The sequence below is a fragment of the Ranitomeya imitator genome, chromosome 8, assembly GCF_032444005.1.
Source record: "Ranitomeya imitator isolate aRanImi1 chromosome 8, aRanImi1.pri, whole genome shotgun sequence".
In the NCBI taxonomy this organism is placed as follows: Eukaryota; Metazoa; Chordata; class Amphibia; order Anura; family Dendrobatidae; genus Ranitomeya; species Ranitomeya imitator.
In genome coordinates this window covers 41,070,750-41,091,668 of record NC_091289.1, presented here as the reverse complement: position 1 = coordinate 41,091,668, position 20,919 = coordinate 41,070,750, and the positions used below count along the sequence as shown (strand labels likewise).

The window sequence follows — 20,919 nt, the reverse complement described above, 5'->3', positions numbered from 1 at the left end:
CAGGAGATGCGGTTTTTGTGCAGAAAATTCTGCACCTCTTTTCTTATGTGTGCACATAGCCTATAGCACAAGAGTCCCTATATGCAGCTGGACACACAGGGGCCCCTATAGACTGCATGCACAGGCGCCCTATACACTGCACAGGGGCCCTATACACTGCACACTCAAGGGCCCTATAGACTGCACACACAGGGGCCCCATAGACTGCACACACAGGGGCCCCATAGACTGCACACACAGGGGCCCCATAAACTGCACACACAGGGGCCCTATAGACTGCACACTCAGGGGCCCTATAGACTGCACACTCAGGGGCCCTATAGACTGCACACTCAGGGGGCCTATAGACTGCACACACAGGGGCCCTATACACTGCACACACAGGGGCCTCTATACACTGCACACACGGGGCCCTATAGACTGCACACACAGGGGCCCTATACACTGCACACACGGGGCCCCTATAGACTGCACACACAGGGACCCTATAGACTGCACACACAGGGGCCCTATAGACTGCACACACAGGGGCCATATAGACTGCACACACAGGGCCCCTATAGACTGCACACAGGGGCCTCTATACACTGCACACACAGGGGCCCTATAGGCTGCACACAGGGGCCCTATACACTGCACACACGGGGCCCCATAGACTGCACACACAGGGGCCCTATACACTGCACACATGGGGCCTCTATAGACTGCACACACAGGGGCCCTATACACTGCACACACAGGGGCCCTATACACTGCACACACAGGGCCCCTATAGACTGCACACACAGGGGCCCTATAGACTGCACACACAGGGGCCCTATAGACTGCACACACAGGGGCCCTATATACTGCACACACAGGGGCCATATAGACTGCACACACAGGGCCCCTATAGGCTGCACACAGGGCCCCTATAGACTGCACACACAGGGGCCCTATAGACTGCACACACAGGGCCCCTATAGACTGCACACACAGGGGCCCTATAGGCTGCACACACAGGGGCCCCATATACTGCACACACAGGGGCCCTATAGACTGCACACACAGGGGCCCTATAGACTGCACACACAGGGGCCCTATAGACTGCACACAGGGGCCTCTATACACTGCACACACAGGGCCCCTATAGACTGCACACAGGGGCCTCTATACACTGCACACACAGGGGCCCTATATACTGCACACACAGGGGCCATATAGACTGCACACACAGGGCCCCTATAGGCTGCACACACAGGGCCCCTATAGACTGCACACACAGGGCCCCTATAGACTGCACACACAGGGGCCCTATAGACTGCACACACAGGGGCCCTATAGACTGCACACAGGGGCCTCTATACACTGCACACACAGGGGCCCTATAGGCTGCACACAGGGGCCCTATACACTGCACACACGGGGCCCCATAGACTGCACACACAGGGGCCCCATATACTGCACACACAGGGGCCCTATAGACTGCACACACAGGGGCCCTATAGACTGCACACACAGGGGCCCTATACACTGCACACACAGGGGCCCTATAGGCTGCACACAGGGGCCCTATACACTGCACACACGGGGCCCCATAGACTGCACACACAGGGGCCCCATATACTGCACACACAGGGGCCCTATAGACTGCACACACAGGGGCCCTATAGACTGCACACACAGGGGCCCTATACACTGCACACACAGGGGCCCTATAGGCTGCACACAGGGGCCCTATACACTGCACACACAGGGGCCCCATATACTGCACACACAGGGGCCCTATAGACTGCACACACAGGGGCCCCTATAGACTGCACACACAGGGGCCCCATAGACTGCACACACAGGGGCCCTATAGATTGCACACACAGGGGCCCTATAGACTGCACACACAGGGGCCCCTATAGACTGCACACACAGGGGCCCCATAGACTGCACACACAGGGGCCCTATAGACTGCACACACAGGGGCCCTATAGATTGCACACACAGGGGCCCTATAGACTGCACACACAGGGGGCCTATAGACTGCACACACAGGGGCCCTATAGACTGCACACAGGGGCCCTATAGATTGCACACACAGGGGCCCTATAGACTGCACACACAGGGGGCCTATAGACTGCACACACAGGGGCCCTATAGATTGCACACACAGGGGCCCTATAGATTGCACACACAGGGGGCCTATAGACTGCACACACAGGGGCCCCATAGACTGCACACACAGGGGCCCTATAGACTGCACACACAGGGGCCCTATAGATTGCACACACAGGGGCCCTATAGATTGCACACACAGGGGCCCTATAGACTGCACACACAGGGGGCCTATAGACTGCACACACAGGGGCCCTATAGACTGCACACACAGGGGCCCTATAGGCTGCACACTTAGGGGCCCTATAGACTGCACACACAGGGGCCCTATAGACTGCACACACAGGGCCCCATACACTGCACACACAGGGGCCCTATACACTGCACACACAGGGGCCCTATAGACTGCACACACAGGGGCCCTATACACTGCACACAGGGGCCCTATAGACTGCACACACAGGGGCCCCTATACACTGCACACACAGGGGCCCTATACACTGCACACACAGGGCCCCTATAGACTGCACACACAGGGGCCCCATACACTGCACACACAGGGGCCCTATAGACTGCACACACAGGGCCCCTATAGACTGCACACACAGGGGCCCTATACGCTGCACACACAGGGGCCCTATACACTGCACACACAGGGGCCCTATAGACTGCACACACAGGGGCCCTATAGACTGCACACACAGGGGCCCTATAGACTGCACACACAGGGGCCCTATAGACTGCACACACAGGGGCCCTATAGACTGCACACACAGGGGCCCTATAGACTGCACACACAGGGCCCCTATAGACTGCACACACAGGGGCCCTATAGGCTGCACACACAGGGCCCCTATAGACTGCACACACAGGGGCCCCTATACACTGCACACACAGGGCCCCTATAGACTGCACACACAGGGGCCCTATACACTGCACACACAGGGGCCCTATACACTGCACACACAGGGGCCCTATACACTGCACACACAGGGGCCCTATACACTGCACACACAGGGATATCATAGGCTGCACACACAGGGGCCCCATAGGCTGCACACACAGGGGCCCTATACACTGCACACACAGGGGCCCTATACACTGCACACACAGGGGCCCTATACACTGCACACACAGGGATATCATAGGCTGCACACACAGGGGCCCTATACACTGCACACACAGGGGCCCCATAGGCTGCACACACAGGGGCCCTATAGACTGCACACACAGGGGCCCTATACACTGCACACACAGGGGCCCTATACACTGCACACACAGGGGCCCCTATACACTGCACACACAGGGGCCCTATACACTGCACACACAGGGGCCCTATAGATTGCACACACAGGGGCCCTATACACTGCACACACAGGGGCCCTATACACTGCACACACAGGAGCCCCTATACACTGCACACACAGGGGCCCCTATACACTGCACACACAGGGGCCCTATACACTGCACACACAGGGGCCCTATAGATTGCACACACAGGGGCCCTATACACTGCACACACAGGGGCCCTATACACTGCACACACAGGGGCCCTATACACTGCACACACAGGGGCCCTATACACTGCACACACAGGGGCCCTATACACTGCACACACAGGGATATCATAGGCTGCACACACAGGGGCCCCATAGGCTGCACACACAGGGGCCCTATACACTGCACACACAGGGGCCCTATACACTGCACACACAGGGGCCCTATACACTGCACACACAGGGGCCCTATACACTGCACACACAGGGGCCCTATAGATTGCACACACAGGGGCCCTATACACTGCACACACAGGGGCCCTATACACTGCACACACAGGGGCCCCTATACACTGCACACACAGGGGCCCTATACACTGCACACACAGGGGCCCTATACACTGCACACACAGGGGCCCCTATACACTGCACACACAGGGGCCCTATACACTGCACACACAGGGGCCCTATACACTGCACACACAGGGGCCCTATACACTGCACACACAGGGGCCCTATACACTGCACACACAGGGATATCATAGGCTGCACACACAGGGGCCCCATAGGCTGCACACACAGGGGCCCTATACACTGCACACACAGGGGCCCTATACACTGCACACACAGGGGCCCTATACACTGCACACACAGGGATATCATAGGCTGCACACACAGGGGCCCTATACACTGCACACACAGGGGCCCCATAGGCTGCACACACAGGGGCCCTATAGACTGCACACACAGGGGCCCTATACACTGCACACACAGGGGCCCTATACACTGCACACACAGGGGCCCCTATACACTGCACACACAGGGGCCCTATACACTGCACACACAGGGGCCCTATAGATTGCACACACAGGGGCCCTATACACTGCACACACAGGGGCCCTATACACTGCACACACAGGAGCCCCTATACACTGCACACACAGGGGCCCCTATACACTGCACACACAGGGGCCCTATACACTGCACACACAGGGGCCCTATAGATTGCACACACAGGGGCCCTATACACTGCACACACAGGGGCCCTATACACTGCACACACAGGGGCCCTATACACTGCACACACAGGGGCCCTATACACTGCACACACAGGGGCCCTATACACTGCACACACAGGGATATCATAGGCTGCACACACAGGGGCCCCATAGGCTGCACACACAGGGGCCCTATACACTGCACACACAGGGGCCCTATACACTGCACACACAGGGGCCCTATACACTGCACACACAGGGGCCCTATACACTGCACACACAGGGGCCCTATAGATTGCACACACAGGGGCCCTATACACTGCACACACAGGGGCCCTATACACTGCACACACAGGGGCCCCTATACACTGCACACACAGGGGCCCTATACACTGCACACACAGGGGCCCTATACACTGCACACACAGGGGCCCCTATACACTGCACACACAGGGGCCCTATACACTGCACACACAGGGGCCCTATACACTGCACACACAGGGGCCCTATACACTGCACACACAGGGATATCATAGGCTGCACACACAGGGGCCCTATACACTGCACACACAGGGGCCCCATAGGCTGCACACACAGGGGCCCTATAGACTGCACACACAGGGGCCCTATACACTGCACACACAGGGGCCCTATACACTGCACACACAGGGGCCCCTATACACTGCACACACAGGGGCCCTATACACTGCACACACAGGGGCCCTATAGATTGCACACACAGGGGCCCTATACACTGCACACACAGGGGCCCTATACACTGCACACACAGGGGCCCTATAGACTGCACACACAGGGGCCCTATATACTGCACACACAGGGGCCCTATAGACTGCACACACAGGGGCCCTATATACTGCACACACAGGGGCCCTATACACTGCACACACAGGGGCCCCTATACACTGCACACACAGGGGCCCTATACACTGCACACACAGGGGCCCTATAGACTGCACACACAGGGGCCCTATAGACTGCACACACAGGGGCCCTATAGACTGCACACACAGGGCCCTATATACTGCACACACAGGGGCCCTATATACTGCACACACAGGGGCCCTATATACTGCACACACAGGCCCCTATACACTGCACACACCGGTCCCCTACATGCAGAGTGCCCCGTGGCCGCGGACTCACCAGTCGGTGTGGGGCTCGTCTATGACCAGCAGGACTCGGGACTTCTTCCCGGGGACCCCCGCACTCTGCTCCCCCAGTCCGGCCGAGGCCGCCGTCTGCTTGACCGCGTTGGTGATGGAGGAGAAGAAGCCCCCGGCCACCTGTGCCCCGCTCTGCTTGCTCCGGTCCGGCGCGGTGGGCGGCGGGGGCTGCGGGGGCTCCGGGCGCTGCAGGTCGGTCATGTAGCCATTGGGCAGGTTGGCGATGAAGCTGCTGTCCGACAGCCGGCGCCGGAGGAAGTTCATGGCGGAGCGGTGACTGAGCAGGGACGTGCCCGGTGCTGGCAGCAAGAACACCGCCGCTCTCCCGGGGCTGGGAGCTGTCAGAGCCGGGGAGGAGGAGCTGCTGGTCCGCAATGACCACAACCTGCGACCCCCCACACCCCGGACCGTGCCGGAGCTGCAGCAGAGGACGAGGCAGCAGCCAGATGTGTGCGGTGCAGAGGAGGGAGCCGGCGGGGAGGCTCCGTGTATGGGAGGAGGGCGATGGGTGTGCACCGATGGATGGCAGTGAGGAGGAGGAAGAGCAGCTCCCTATGTACCAGTGACTGAGAGCAGGGGGCATAGTGTGTGGTGTATGGGGGTATAGTGTGTGGTGTATAGGGGTATAGTGTGTGGTGTATAGGGGTATAGTGTGTGTGCTGTATAGGGGGTATAGTGTGTGGTGTATAGGGGGTATAGTGTGTGTGCTGTATAGGGGTATAGTGTGTGGTGTATAGGGGGTATAGTGTGTGGTGTATAGGGGGTATAGTGTGTGTGGTGTATAGGGGGCATAGTGTGTGGTGTATAGGGGGTATAGTGTGTGGTGTATAATGGTATAGTGTGTGTGGTGTATGGGGGTATAGTGTGTGGTGTATAGGGGTATAGTGTGTGGTGTATAGGGGTATAGTGTGTGTGCTGTATAGGGGGTATAGTGTGTGGTGTATAGGGGGTATAGTGTGTGTGCTGTATAGGGGTATAGTGTGTGGTGTATAGGGGGTATAGTGTGTGGTGTATAGGGGGTATAGTGTGTGTGGTGTATAGGGGGCATAGTGTGTGGTGTATAGGGGGTATAGTGTGTGGTGTATAATGGTATAGTGTGTGTGGTGTATGGGGGTATAGTGTGTGGTGTATAGGGGCATAGTGTGTGTGCTGTATAGGGGGTATAGTGTGTGGTGTATAGGGGTATAGTGTGTGGTGTATAGGGGTATAGTGTGTGTGGTGTATGGGGGTATAGTGTGTGGTGTATAGGGGCATAGTGTGTGTGCTGTATAGGGGGTATAGTGTGTGGTGTATAGGGGTATAGTGTGTGGTGTATAGGGGGCATAGTGTGTGGTGTATAGGGGGCATAGTATGTGTGCTGTATAGGGGGTATAGTGTGTGGTGTATAGGGTTATAGTGTGTGGTGTATAGGGGGCATAGTGTGTGTGCTGTATAGGGGTATAGTGTGTGTGGTGTACAGGGGCATAGTGTGTGTGGTGTATAAGGGGTATAGTGTGTGGTGTATAGGGGGCATAGTGTGTGTGCTGTATAGGGGGTATAGTGTGTGTGGTGTACAGGGGCATAGTGTGTGTGGTGTATAAGGGGTATAGTGTGTGGTGTATAAGGGGTATAGTGTGTAGTGTATAGGGGTATAGTGTGTGTGGTGTATAGGGGTATAGTGTGAGGTGTATAAGGGGTATAGTGTGTGTGGTGTACAGGGGGTATAGTGTGTGTGTGTGGTGTACAGGGGGTATAGTGTGTGTGGTGTATAGGGGGTATAGTGTGTGGTGTATAGGGGTATAGTGTGTGTGGTGTACAGGGGGTAAAGTGTGTGTGGTGTACAGGGGGTAAAGTGTGTGTGGTGTATAGGGGTATAGTGTGTGTGGTGTATAGGGGGTATAGTGTGTAGTGTATAGGGGTATAGTGTGTGGTGTACAGGGGGTATAGTGTGTGTGGTGTATAGGGGTATAGTGTGTGGTGTATGGGGGTATAGTGTGTGTGGTGTATAGGGGTATAGTGTGTGGTGTATAGGGGTATAGTGTGTGTGGTGTATAGGGGTATAGTGTGTGGTGTATAGGGGTATAGTGTGTGTGGTGTATAAGGGGTACAGTGTGTGGTGTATAGGGGTATATTGTGTGGTGTATGGGGGTATAGTGTGTGTGGTGTATAGGGGTATAGTGTGAGGTGTATAGGGGTATAGTGTGTGGTGTATGGGGGTATAGTGTGTGTGGTGTATAGGGGTATAGTGTGTGGTGTATAGGGGGTATAGTGTGTGTGGTGTATAGGGGTATAATGTGTGTGGTGTATAAGGGGTACAGTGTGCAGTGTATAGGGGTATAGTGTGTGGTGTATAGTGTGTGTGGTGTATAAGGGGTATAGTGTGTGTGGTGTATAAGGGGTATAGTGTGTGGTGTATAGTGTGTGTGGTGTATAAGGGGTATAGTGTGTGGTGTATAGGGGTATAGTGTGTGTGCTGTATAGGGGTTATAGTGTGGTGTATAGGGGTATAGTGTGTGGTGTATAGGGGGTATAGTGTGTGGTGTATAGGGGCATAGTGTGTGTGCTGTATAGGGGGTATAGTGTGTGGTGTATAGGGGGCATAGTGTGTGTGCTGTATAGGGGGTATAGTGTGTAGTGTATAGGGGGTATAGTGTGTGTGGTGTATAAGGGGTATAGTGTGTAGTGTATAGGGGTATAGTGTGAGGTGTATAAGGGGTATAGTGTGTGTGGTGTACAGGGGGTATAGTGTGTGTGTGTGGTGTACAGGGGGTATAGTGTGTGTGGTGTATAGGGGGTATAGTGTGTGGTGTATAGGGGTATAGTGTGTGTGGTGTACAGGGGGTAAAGTGTGTGTGGTGTATAGGGGTATAGTGTGTGTGGTGTATAGGGGGTATAGTGTGTAGTGTATAGTGTGTGTGGTGTACAGGGGGTATAGTGTGTGTGGTGTATAGGGGTATAGTGTGTGGTGTATGGGGGTATAGTGTGTGTGGTGTATAGGGGTATAGTGTGTGGTGTATAGGGGTATAGTGTGTGTGGTGTATAGGGGTATAGTGTGTGGTGTATATGGGGTATAGTGTGTGGTGTATAGGGGTATAGTGTGTGTGGTGTATAAGGGGTACAGTGTGTGGTGTATAGGGGTATATTGTGTGGTGTATGGGGGTATAGTGTGTGTGGTGTATAGGGGTATAGTGTGAGGTGTATAGGGGTATAGTGTGTGGTGTATGGGGGTATAGTGTGTGTGGTGTATAGGGGTATAGTGTGTGGTGTATAGGGGGTATAGTGTGTGTGGTGTATAGGGGTATAATATGTGTGGTGTATAAGGGGTACAGTGTGTAGTGTATAGGGGTATAGTGTGTGGTGTATAGTGTGTGTGGTGTATAAGGGGTATAGTGTGTGGTGTATAGTGTGTGTGGTGTATAAGGGGTATAGTGTGTGTGGTGTATAGGGGGTATAGTGTGTGTGGTGTATAAGGGGTATAGTGTGTGGTGTATAGGGGTATAGTGTGTGTGCTGTATAGGGGGTATAGTGTGGTGTATAGGGGTATAGTGTGTGGTGTATAGGGGGTATAGTATGTGATGTATAGGGGCATAGTGTGTGTGCTGTATAGGGGGTATAGTGTGTGGTGTATAGGGGGCATAGTGTGTGTGCTGTATAGGGGGTATAGTGTGTGTTGTGTACAGGGGCATAGTGTGTGTGGTGTATAAGGGGTATAGTGTATGGTGTATAGGGGTATAGTGTGTGGTGTATAGGGGGCATAGTGTGTGTGCTGTATAGGAGGTATAGTGTGTGTGGTGTACAGGGGCATAGTGTGTGTGGGGTATAGTGTGTGGTGTATAGGGGTATAGTGTGTGTGGTGTATAAGGGGTATAGTGTGTGGTGTACAGGGGTATAGTGTGTGTAGTGTATAGGGGGTATAGTGTGTGTGGTGTATAAGGGGGTATAGTGTGTAGTGTATAGGGGGTATAGTGTGTAGTGTATAGGGGGTATAGTGTGTGTGGTGTATAAGGGGTACAGTGTGTAGTGTATATGGGGTATAGTGTGTGTGGTGCATAAGGGGTACAGTGTGTAGTGTATAGGGGGTATAGTGTGTGTGGTGTATGTGGTGTATAGGGGGTATAGTGTGTGTGGTGTATAGGGGGTATAGTGTGTGGTGTATAAGGGGTATAGTGTGTGGTGTATAGGGGTATATTGTGTGTGGTGTACAGGGGGTATAGTGTGTGTGGTGTATAGTGTGTGGTGTATAAGGGGTATAGTGTGTAGTGTATAGGGGTATAGTGTGTGGTGTATAGGGGTATAGTGTGTGTGGTGTACAGGGGGTATAGTGTGTGTGGTGTACAGGGGGTATAGTGTGTGTGGTGTATAGGGGTATAGTGTGTGTGGTGTATAGGGGGTATAGTGTGTAGTGTATAGGGGTATAGTGTGTGTGGTGTACAGGGGGTATAGTGTGTGTGGTGTATAGGGGTATAGTGTGTGGTGTATGGGGGTATAGTGTGTGTGGTGTATAGGGGTATAGTGTGTGTGGTGTATAGGGGGTATAGTGTGTGTGGTGTATAGGGGGTATAGTGTGTGGTGTATAGGGGTATAGTGTGTGTGGTGTATAGGGGATATAGTGTGTGGTGTATAGGGGTATAGTGTGTGTGGTGTATAAGGGGTACAGTGTGTGGTGTATAGGGGTATAGTGTGTGGTGTATGGGGGTATAGTGTGTGTGGTGTATAGGGGTATAGTGTGTAGTGTATGGGGGTATAGTGTGTGTGGTGTATAGGGGTATAGTGTGTGTGGTGTATAGGGGGTATAGTGTGTGTGGTGTATAGGGGTATAATGTGTGTGGTGTATAAGGGGTACAGTGTGTAGTGTACAGGGGTATAGTGTGTGGTGTATAGTGTGTGTGGTGTATAAGGGGTATAGTGTGTGTGGTGTATAGGGGGTATAGTGTGTAGTGTATAGGGGTATAGTGTGTGTGGTGTACAGGGGGTATAGTGTGTGTGGTGTATAGGGGTATAGTGTGTGGTGTATGGGGGTATAGTGTGTGTGGTGTATAGGGGTATAGTGTGTGTGGTGTATAGGGGGTATAGTGTGTGTGGTGTATAGGGGGTATAGTGTGTGGTGTATAGGGGTATAGTGTGTGTGGTGTATAGGGGGTATAGTGTGTGGTGTATAGGGGTATAGTGTGTGTGGTGTATAAGGGGTACAGTGTGTGGTGTATAGGGGTATAGTGTGTGGTGTATGGGGGTATAGTGTGTGTGGGGTATAGTGTGTGGTGTATGGGGGTATAGTGTGTGTGGTGTATAGGGGTATAGTGTGTGTGGTGTATAGGGGGTATAGTGTGTGTGGTGTATAGGGGTATAATGTGTGTGGTGTATAAGGGGTACAGTGTGTAGTGTACAGGGGTATAGTGTGTGGTGTATAGTGTGTGTGGTGTATAAGGGGTATAGTGTGTGTGGTGTATAGGGGGTATAGTGTGTGTGGTGTATAAGGGGTATAGTGTGTGTGGTGTATAGGGGGTATAGTTTGTGTGGTGTATTATGGGTACAGTGTGTAGTGTATAGGGGGTATAGTGTGTGTGGTGTATAAGGGGTATAGTGTGTGTGGTGTATAGGGGGTGTAGTCTGTGTGGTGTATAGGGGGTATAGTGTGTGTGGTGTATAGGGGTATAATGTATTTGTTGTTTAGGGGTATAGTGTGTGTGGTGTATAGGGGGTATAGTGTGTAATGTATAGGGGGTATAGTGTGTGTGCTGTACAGGGGGTATAGTGTGTGATGTATAGGGGTACAGTGTGTGGGGTATAGTGGGTATATGGGGTATAGTGTGTGTGTTGTATAGGAGGTATAGTGTGTAATGTATAGGGGTATAGTGCATGTGGTTTATAGGGGTAAAGTGTGTGGGGTATAGTGGGTATATGGGTTATAGTGTGTGTGGTGTTTAGGGGTATTGTATGTGTGGTGTATAGTGTGTGTGGTGTATAGGGGTATAGTGTGTGTGGTGTATAGAGGGTATAGTGTGTGTGGTGTATAGGAGTATAGTGTGTGTGGTGTATAGGGGTATAGTGTGTGTGGTGTATAGAGGGTATATTGTGTGTGGTGTATAGAGGGTATAGTGTGTGTGGTGTATAGGGGTATAGTGTGTGTGGTGTATAGAGGGTATAGTGTGTGTGGTGTATAAGGGTTTACTGTGTTATATAGGGGTATAGTCTGTGTGGTGTGTAGAGGGTATAGTGTGTGTGGTGTATAGGGGTATAGTGTGTGTGGTGTATAGGGGTATAGTGTGTGTGGTGTATAAGGGTTTACTGTGTTATATAGGGGTATAGTCTGTGTGGTGTATAGGGTTATAGTGTGTGTGGTGTATAGGGGTTTACTGTGTTGTATAGGGGTATAGTCTGTGTGGTGTAGAGGGGTGCAGTGTGTGTGCGTTCCCAGCTTCTATTCACACTCAGCTTGCAACCACTAGATCGAGCTCAGTGCACAGAAGTCAGTGCAGTCTCTCTAGATGTGTATGTAGTTTGTTCTAAATAATAATGTATTTAGAAGCATTATTTTATTTGGGCCGAATTCCAAAATATTATATTTTACCTTGTGAGGTGGATTCTCAAAGCCCTCGGTCTAGAACAGTGGTTGATATACAGCAAGGTGAAAAGGTTGGTGCAGCAGCAGTAAGGGGTGGACGGCAACTGGAGGAGTACAATAGTAGACCACAGGGTAGCTGGAGACTTGGAATAGGGAGACTGATGAGGCAGAGTTGAATAAACCACACACCAGAAAAGATAGTGTCGCCTAGTTAGGTAGATACTCTAAGCTGTAGCTCAGGGTGAGTAGCACGGACCAAAGGTGATGGAACAATGAAGCTGGTATTGCTGGGTGGCAAGGTCCAGGACAGCGTAGTACGCAGAATGGCAGACAGCAACAGATAAAGCAGAGCCAGGTATGTGGAAACACACAGGAACAGTAGATATATAGGAATCTGATATCTTCCAGCAGGGATGCAGCTAATCACATGGATAACAGAGAAGTATATGCAGCCTAGTATTTTCCAGCAGTGATAAGTTAATAGCAGGATAGTAGTGACATAATTGGAACTGTTTTCTTGCTTGGAGAAGTGTGAATACACACAGGCATAATGGATAAATTGACAGTCTGTTAAGCAGTTATGGTTTATAGCACAGATGCAAACAGGAATTTTCAGCAAAGAAATGGTTAACCACAGGTGAGCAGTGAAGTAATGGGAACTGTTTACTAGTAGCAAACTAGAAATTATCTTGCTGTGATGTGTTACCTTGATTGCAGTGACTGAGGTGTGAACACCACTGAGAACAATTGGTAATATGGAATATGGAAATTTGGTTAGCAGAGATGGGTGCGGGCTACAACTAGATAAACTGGGCTGGGCTTTGAAATAAATGCTGGTGGCTGACTGTAAGGCCGGCCTCACACTCAGCGTATAAAAATACGGTCCGTTATTTACAGCCGTAATACGCAGAAAAGTCCCCAAAATAGTGATCCGTATGTCATCCGTAGGCAGGGTATGTCAGCGTATTTTGCGCATGGCATCCGCCATATGTAATCAGTATGGCATCCGTACTGCGAGATTTTCTCGCAGGCTTGCAAAACCGACATACGGACATACAATGGATCCATGTGCTCAAAAAATCGTAAAAACATATATACTGTCATATATATATATATATATATATATATATATATATATATATCAGTGGGACACATATATATGTCCTCATATGGATGTCCTCATATGAACTCGAGCCTGGGAACTTTTCAGAATATTTTCCCAGGCTCGAGTTCATATGAGGACATCCAGCAGAGGGCGCATCACCGCAACTCGAGGTAACTACAGGTCATTGACCTACATTCCATTCATTCCCCCGGTTTTACAGCCAGGAGCACAGCTGCATTAGCAGAGCTTCTGCTTGTAAAATTAGTTAACCCCTTCAGATGGATTTACATCGTTGGACGTGACAGAACGACGGAAGGTATGGGATATTGTTGTTTTTTTATTTTACCTTTTTACAGAACGAGGGTCTTCAGGTGGATTACCAGTATAATAAAATATTACAAAAACCTGTGTATTTATTTCATTAAAAGACTTTGCAATAATGTGTGTGTGTTTTTTAACCATTTCATACTATTGGATTAATAATGGATAGGTGTCATAATTGACGCCTCTCCATTATTAATCTGGCTTAATGTCACCTTACAATAGCAAGGTGACATTAACCCTTCATTACCCCATATCCCACTGCTACACGGGAATGGGAAGAGAGTGGCTAAGTGCCAGAATAGGCCAATCTTCCAGATGTGCCTTTTCTGGGGTGGCTGGGGGCAGGTGTTTTTAGCCGGGGGGGGCAATAACCATGGACCCTCTCCAGGCTATTAATATCTGCCCTCAGTCACTGGCTTTACCATTCTGGCGGAGAAAATTGCGCAGGAGCCCACGCCAATTTTTTCCGCGATTTAACCCTTTAACAGCTAGAGCGCCCAAATTTTGCATAGACACACTACTAACAGTAGTGTGGAATATGCAAAAAAAAGGGGGATATGAGATGGTTTACTGTATATAAACCATGTCTCATATCATGTCAGGTTTGTGAAGGAGATAGCAAAAGCCGGCAATTGGATTACCGGCTTTTAAGCTATCCAGCGCTGGATGAAATATTAATATATATACATATATGTGTCTACTGACATATATATATATATATACCCCCTATACTATGTGTAGACAATTATTTTATCTATTCTATTCTAACCTGTCAGTGTGATTTTACTGTACACCGCACTGAATTACCGGCTTTTCGCTAGAACACCGCTGCATATTTCTCGCAAGTCACACTGTTGGTCTGTGTGTAATCCGTAGTTTTCTCACCCCCATAGACTTTCATTGGCGTATTTTTTGCGCAATACGGTGACAAACGCAGCATGCTGCGTTTTTCTACGGCCGTAAAAGACCGTATAATACATATAATACAGATCAGTAAAATACGGCTGATAGGAGCTGGGGCATAGAGAAGCATTGTACCGTATGCAATCCGTATTTTCAGCACCTCTCTTACGTCCGTAAAACACGGTAGTGTGTGGCCGGCCTTAGGAGTAGGAGATAATAAGGTACCTGGACGAAGCTTGAGTCAACTGAAAGATAAGTCCTGACCTGCAGATGGTTGCAGAAAGCAAAGCTATCTCAACACTCAGACAGAGCATGGCTGCCAGGGTCGGCCTTAAAAGGCCTTGGATGATGATGTCAGAGGGGTTTTCCGGGTTTCTACAGTATGGCATGGACTAACACAAAGGGAATCAGCCAAAGGGGAAGGAAAGAAGGCCTGGCGCTTCAGCCAGAACTGAGGAGTTATAGTAGAACAGTAAATCAGACTTACAGTGGGGCAAAAAAGTATTTAGTCAGTCAGCAATAGTGCAAGTTCCACCACTTAAAAAGATGAGAGGCGTCTGTAATTTACATCATAGGTAGACCTCAACTATGGGAGACAAACTGAGGAAAAAAAAAACAGAAAATCACATTGTCTGTTTTTTTATCATTTTTTTTGCATTTTATGATGGAAAATAAGTATTTGGTCAGAAACAAACAATCAAGATTTCTGGCTCTCACAGACCTGTAACTTCTTCTTTAAGAGTCTCCTCTTTCCTCCACTCATTACCTGTAGTAATGGCACCTGTTTAAACTTGTTATCAGTATAAAAAGACACCTGTGCACACCCTCAAACAGTCTGACTCCAAACTCCACTATGGTGAAGACCAAAGAGCTGTCAAAGGACACCAGAAACAAAATTGTAGCCCTGCACCAGGCTGGGAAGACTGAATCTGCAATAGCCAACCAGCTTGGAGTGAAGAAATCAACAGTGGGAGCAATAATTAGAAAATGGAAGACATACAAGACCACTGATAATCTCCCTCGATCTGGGGCTCCACGCAAAATCCCACCCCGTGGGGTCAGAATGATCACAAGAACGGTGAGCAAAAATCCCAGAACCACGCGGGGGGACCTAGTGAATGAACTGCAGAGAGCTGGGACCAATGTAACAAGGCCTACCATAAGTAACACACTACGCCACCATGGACTCAGATCCTGCAGTGCCAGACGTGTCCCACTGCTTAAGCCAGTACATGTCCGGGCCCATCTGAAGTTTGCTAGAGAGCATTTGGATGATCCAGAGGAGTTTTGGGAGAATGTCCTATGGTCTGATGAAACCAAACTGGAACTGTTTGGTAGAAACACAACTTTTCGTGTTTGGAGGAAAAAGAATACTGAGTTGCATCCATCAAACACCATACCTACTGTAAAGCATGGTGGTGGAAACATCATGCTTTGGGGCTGTTTCTCTGCAAAGGGGCAGGGACGACTGATCCGGGTACATGAAAGAATGAATGGGGCCATGTATCATGAGATTTTGAGTGCAAACCTCCTTCCATCAGCAAGGGCATTGAAGATGAAACGTGGCTGGGTCTTTCAACATGACAGTGATCCAAAGCACACCGCCAGGGCAACGAAGGAGTGGCTTCGTAAGAAGCATTTCAAGGTCCTGGAGTGGCCTAGCCAGTCTCCAGATCTCAACCCTATAGAAAACCTTTGGAGGGAGTTGAAAGTCCGTGTTGCCAAGCGAAAAGCCAAAAACATCACTGCTCTAGAGGAGATCTGCATGGAGGAATGGGCCAACATACCAACAACAGTGTGTGGCAACCTTGTGAAGACTTACAGAAAACGTTTGACCTCTGTCATTGCCAACAAAGGATATATTACAAAGTATTGAGATGAAATTTTGTTTCTGACCAAATACTTATTTTCCACCATAATATGCAAATAAAATGTTAAAAAAACAGACAATGTGATTTTCTGGATTTTTTTTTTCTCAGTTTGTCTCCCATAGTTGAGGTCTACCTATGATGTAAATTACAGACGCCTCTCATCTTTTTAAGTGGTGGAACTTGCACTATTGCTGACTGACTAAATACTTTTTTGCCCCACTGTATGTCTCATGGGCCAAAGCCTACAAATGTAACCCCATTCTTTTACATGACCACATAAGGGCTAGATTTTGTGAGACGATGAGAATGAGAAAGGTAGATAGAAGAGAAAGAGAGGACAATATGCATACTGTAGATAGATAGATGATAAATAAAATTATTTATTAGCTTTTTTTGTTATTTTACCCATACAATGCTGAATAAGATACCTCCATAGAATGGAATACATACAGGAAGTATTATGTATATTCTGTGCTCGGTACCAGCTGATAGCGTTCTGTGAAATTATTCTGCACTATCCCTAGGGAGTTGTATTTTCCTTTAAACGCTGACTATAAAACCCAAGCAGGGAATAGACGGTGTATTTTCTTCAGGTATCTTGGTAACACCTCCCTTATTGACCTTTCCATCTGTTTCCATCGAAACAAGTAACTCACGTCTCCATGAACTGAACACACAAAGATGAACCTGAATCCTGAGATTAATGCCAGGTGGCTGCGTTTAAAGCCAATAGAATACCAAGGAACTTAGAAGAAAAATGTGAAAGTCAAAATGTAAGTTCTCCAACTTTGCACTGGAATCCTGGGTTGAAATCCCACCAAGGACAACATCTGCAAGGAGTTTGTATGTTCTCTCCGTGATTGCGTGGGTTTCCTCCGGGTTCTCTGATTTCCTCCCACACTCCAAAGACATACTGATAGGGAATTTGAGTGAGGGAGTTTGAGCCCCAATGGGGACAGTCATGGTGATATCTGTAAAACAAATAAGCAAGCATAATAAATTGATCAGTATTTCAGGCATAATGTATATTGATAATTTAGAATTAAAGGTTTTTTGGATGGGTAAAATTTCCATTAGTGGTTCTGCGGGTTCAGCCTTTTTTTGTTCACTTCAGCATAGGTTGTCTGCAGCTTGTAGAAGGGATTCAACGTGATGTCTCATAGAAGATCCAGGTGATCAGAACTCAAACTTTGCGCATAGTCTACAAAAATCTGAGATTTTCTTTAGATTTTCCACTGCTCATACAATCTTTAAAGGGGTTGTTCAGGACTTTTATATTGATGGGCTATCCTTAGGATAGATTATCAATATCTGATTGGTGGCTGTTCCCCATGCCAGCAGTGGTAGCCTGAAGTGCTTAATTGCAGAGCTGCACAACACAGGTTCGTCAACTCTTTAGTCACCACATCCGGTACTACATATCTGCCCCTATTCAAATTAATAGTGGGCGGACATGCGGTATCCAGCCGCGGCCAGTACATAGTCAGTGGAGCTGTGCAGCTCCGCAAATGAGCACATCCGACCACCGCTGGCACCAGGAACAGCTGTTCGGCTGGGGTGCCGGTGGTCGCACCACATTCTCCGTATAGTCTTATCTCAATTCGGTAACAAGTAGATCTCTAGACCTTCCCAAATAATAATGATAGATTTCCAAATCTCTAAAGGGCCCTATGCACAGCAGACTACGATTTGACAAACCCTCCATTATTGGTGGGGTTAGCTGAAGGCCTAATGTGTATGAAGTCCTCTTGACTCTACCCCAGGAGATGATGAGGGGGGAGAGAAGGATCCAACATATTAGTTTACCGATGCTTACCGATGTTTACCGATGGAATTGCTTGCCTGAGGAGGTGGTGATGGCGAACTCAGTCGAGGGGTTCAAGAGAGGCCTGGATGTCTTCCTGGAGCAGAACAATATTGTATCATACAATTATTAGGTTCTGTAGAAGGACGTAGATCTGGGGATTTATTATGATGGAATATAGGCTGAACTGGATGGACAAATGTCTTTTTTCGGCCTTACTAACTATGTTACTATGTTACTATGATGCCAATCCTTTTGTTTTCCGCAAGACAAGCCATTGCCAGAGGAGTCTGCCATAGAGAACACACGAGCCCTCAGCATTCTTCCAATCCTATGGCCCAACCTCATGTTCCTTTCTATGGCCCAGACTCAGCACAATAGTTCAATGTTCCTATCCGGCTGGCCCACTATTCCTACACCTCGCTTCCAAGACCCAGCCTTGTCCAAGTCCCACTTCTTTGCTCTCTCTTAGCGACCCTTGGTCTCTTTGGCTCTATACTTACCTGACTCTTCCTCCTCCTCTCCTTCACAATTTTAGATGGCACTAGGATGTTCCTCCCTTTATGTTGTATCTTTTTCTATTCTACTACAGTGTCCCTTGACTCCTTGTCCGATCACCACTATACAGTAATCCACTGATTTCTTTTAGCTACTTCTGCTGTTGCTGACTCTTTCACACCTAGTCTTTGTAATCCTCAGGCTATGTTCACACGTTGCTTTTTTTTGCATTTTTTTTATGCTTTTTTTAATACAAATTTATACCTGCATTTCACAGTACCGGCAAAGTCTATGAGATTTCAGAAATCTCATGCACACAGCTTGTTTTTTTTGTCCTCAGTATTTTGTGCAAAACAGCATGTCACTTCTTTCAGCGTTTTTTAACCATTGGGTGATGAAAAAAATGCTGCAAATATGCAGGTATCAGTTTTTGCTGCGTTTTTTTATGCTAAAACCTGATGAAGTAGAATCAGATTGGGTTTTTTTTGTACTAAAGTTTATCAGCATGCACAAGAAAAAAATGTACCCTGACAAAAACCCTACAAAAAAAACGCAACAAAAACCAAGCAAAGAGAACAGGTTTTGCCTTAGAAAAAAAAATGCATCAAAAATGCAACGTGTGAACATAACCTTACTGTCATCTTCATTTTATTAAATAAATTCCTCTTGTACTTCAAACTAACATATAACTCTCTTCTACCTAGATATTTAAAACCATTGATGTCTTTAGATGGATCTGGTTTCTCTGTCACTCCTAACCATTAGCCCATTTGCTTTAAGAAGATGAACTTTAAAATATTTGAGAGATTTACGTCAGATAGTGATGTAGGGATCTAATCTAGGAGTCTAATATTGGGGTAAACTGTTGAAGTCTGGTATGGGGGTAAAAAATTAGTTTAGGGGTCTGATCTGAGGTCTAAAATATAACTATTGATCTGATCTGGGGGTTGAAGTTATGTAGAGCTCTGGGCGGGGTGTCAAATTATTTTAGGGGTTAGGATCTAAAATGTATTTAGGAGATTTGGTCTACAGCAGTGTTCCCCAAGTCCAATCCTCAAGAGCCACCAACAGGTCATGTTTTCAGGATTTCCTTAGTATTGCACAGGTGATAATTGCATCACCTGGACATACAAGTATTCAATGGCCTGGGCAATACTAAGGAAATCCTCAAAACATGACCTGTTGGTGGCTCTTGAGGACCGGAGTTGGGGAACACTTGTCTACAGTATTAAGTAGTGTTGTGGTTTGGTAAAGGGTCAGAAAATAATGTAGGTATTTGATCTGTAGTTTGGAGATTTATAAGAGTCTACATTTATTAAAGGCATATTCTGACCATGTATAAGACCATAATCACACAAGTTCAGCTTGTGCCAACGTTATCAAAGGAGCCTAACTACATTGTAAGGCAAAAATCATAGTCCATTATACAAGCCAAGGTCGAAACCAGAAAATCAATCCAAAGAACAGCTAAACAATATGATGATGCTTGCATACTGCAGATTACTGTAGGACTAGATCTTCCTGCAGCAAAATTATATTCTCCCATTGTATTCTCGCTCTCTCTCTGATAAGATTACATCTCGTGTAAAAGTGTAGCACACAAAGGCTCCTTCATAACTCACAAAGAACCTGTGCATGTCTACCAAAGATATAAGCAACATAGCTTAGAGGATCATAATGCTGTTGTCACAACTCTGTTGTCAAGTTCCCCAGATCCAGGGACTCCTTCCCTGTCCCTAACGCTAGGGATGCCCTAGCTCGTCCTGATCTCCGTATTACTTCTGATGGTGAAGACACTGGGGCCACATACCTTGCCTTAACTCCTGAATCCGCCCTCAGTCTGTACCCTTCCCCCACCCAGGGAAGACGGGAGTAATAGTATACCATAGTACACCAACCAGACTAACAAGGTAACACGAACAGGGGTAACGAAAAATACTAATCATACAAATTTACTCACACATACAACAAAGGAATGCCCCGGGGAGTGGAGGATAGGGTTAAACCAAAGTAGGAGGAGAAAGGGAATGATCACACACACACCAACCTAGCAACAGTCACAGATAAATCCACCAAACACCTTCACTAATAATAACCACCATCAACCTCA

General features: G+C 48.4%; 1 protein-coding gene across 1 annotated transcript in view; it reads right to left on the bottom strand.

Moving 5' to 3' along the window:
* The window catches only part of SYN2 (synapsin II), a 309,739-nt gene extending 303,575 nt beyond the window's left edge, over positions 1-6,164 (bottom strand). The window contains exon 1 of the mRNA XM_069736779.1: positions 5,744-6,164. Coding sequence (XP_069592880.1) covers positions 5,744-6,027 — 284 coding nt within the window. The 5' untranslated portion in view covers positions 6,028-6,164. The remainder of the gene's footprint in view (positions 1-5,743) is intronic.
* Between the last annotated feature and the right edge of the window lie 14,755 nt (positions 6,165-20,919).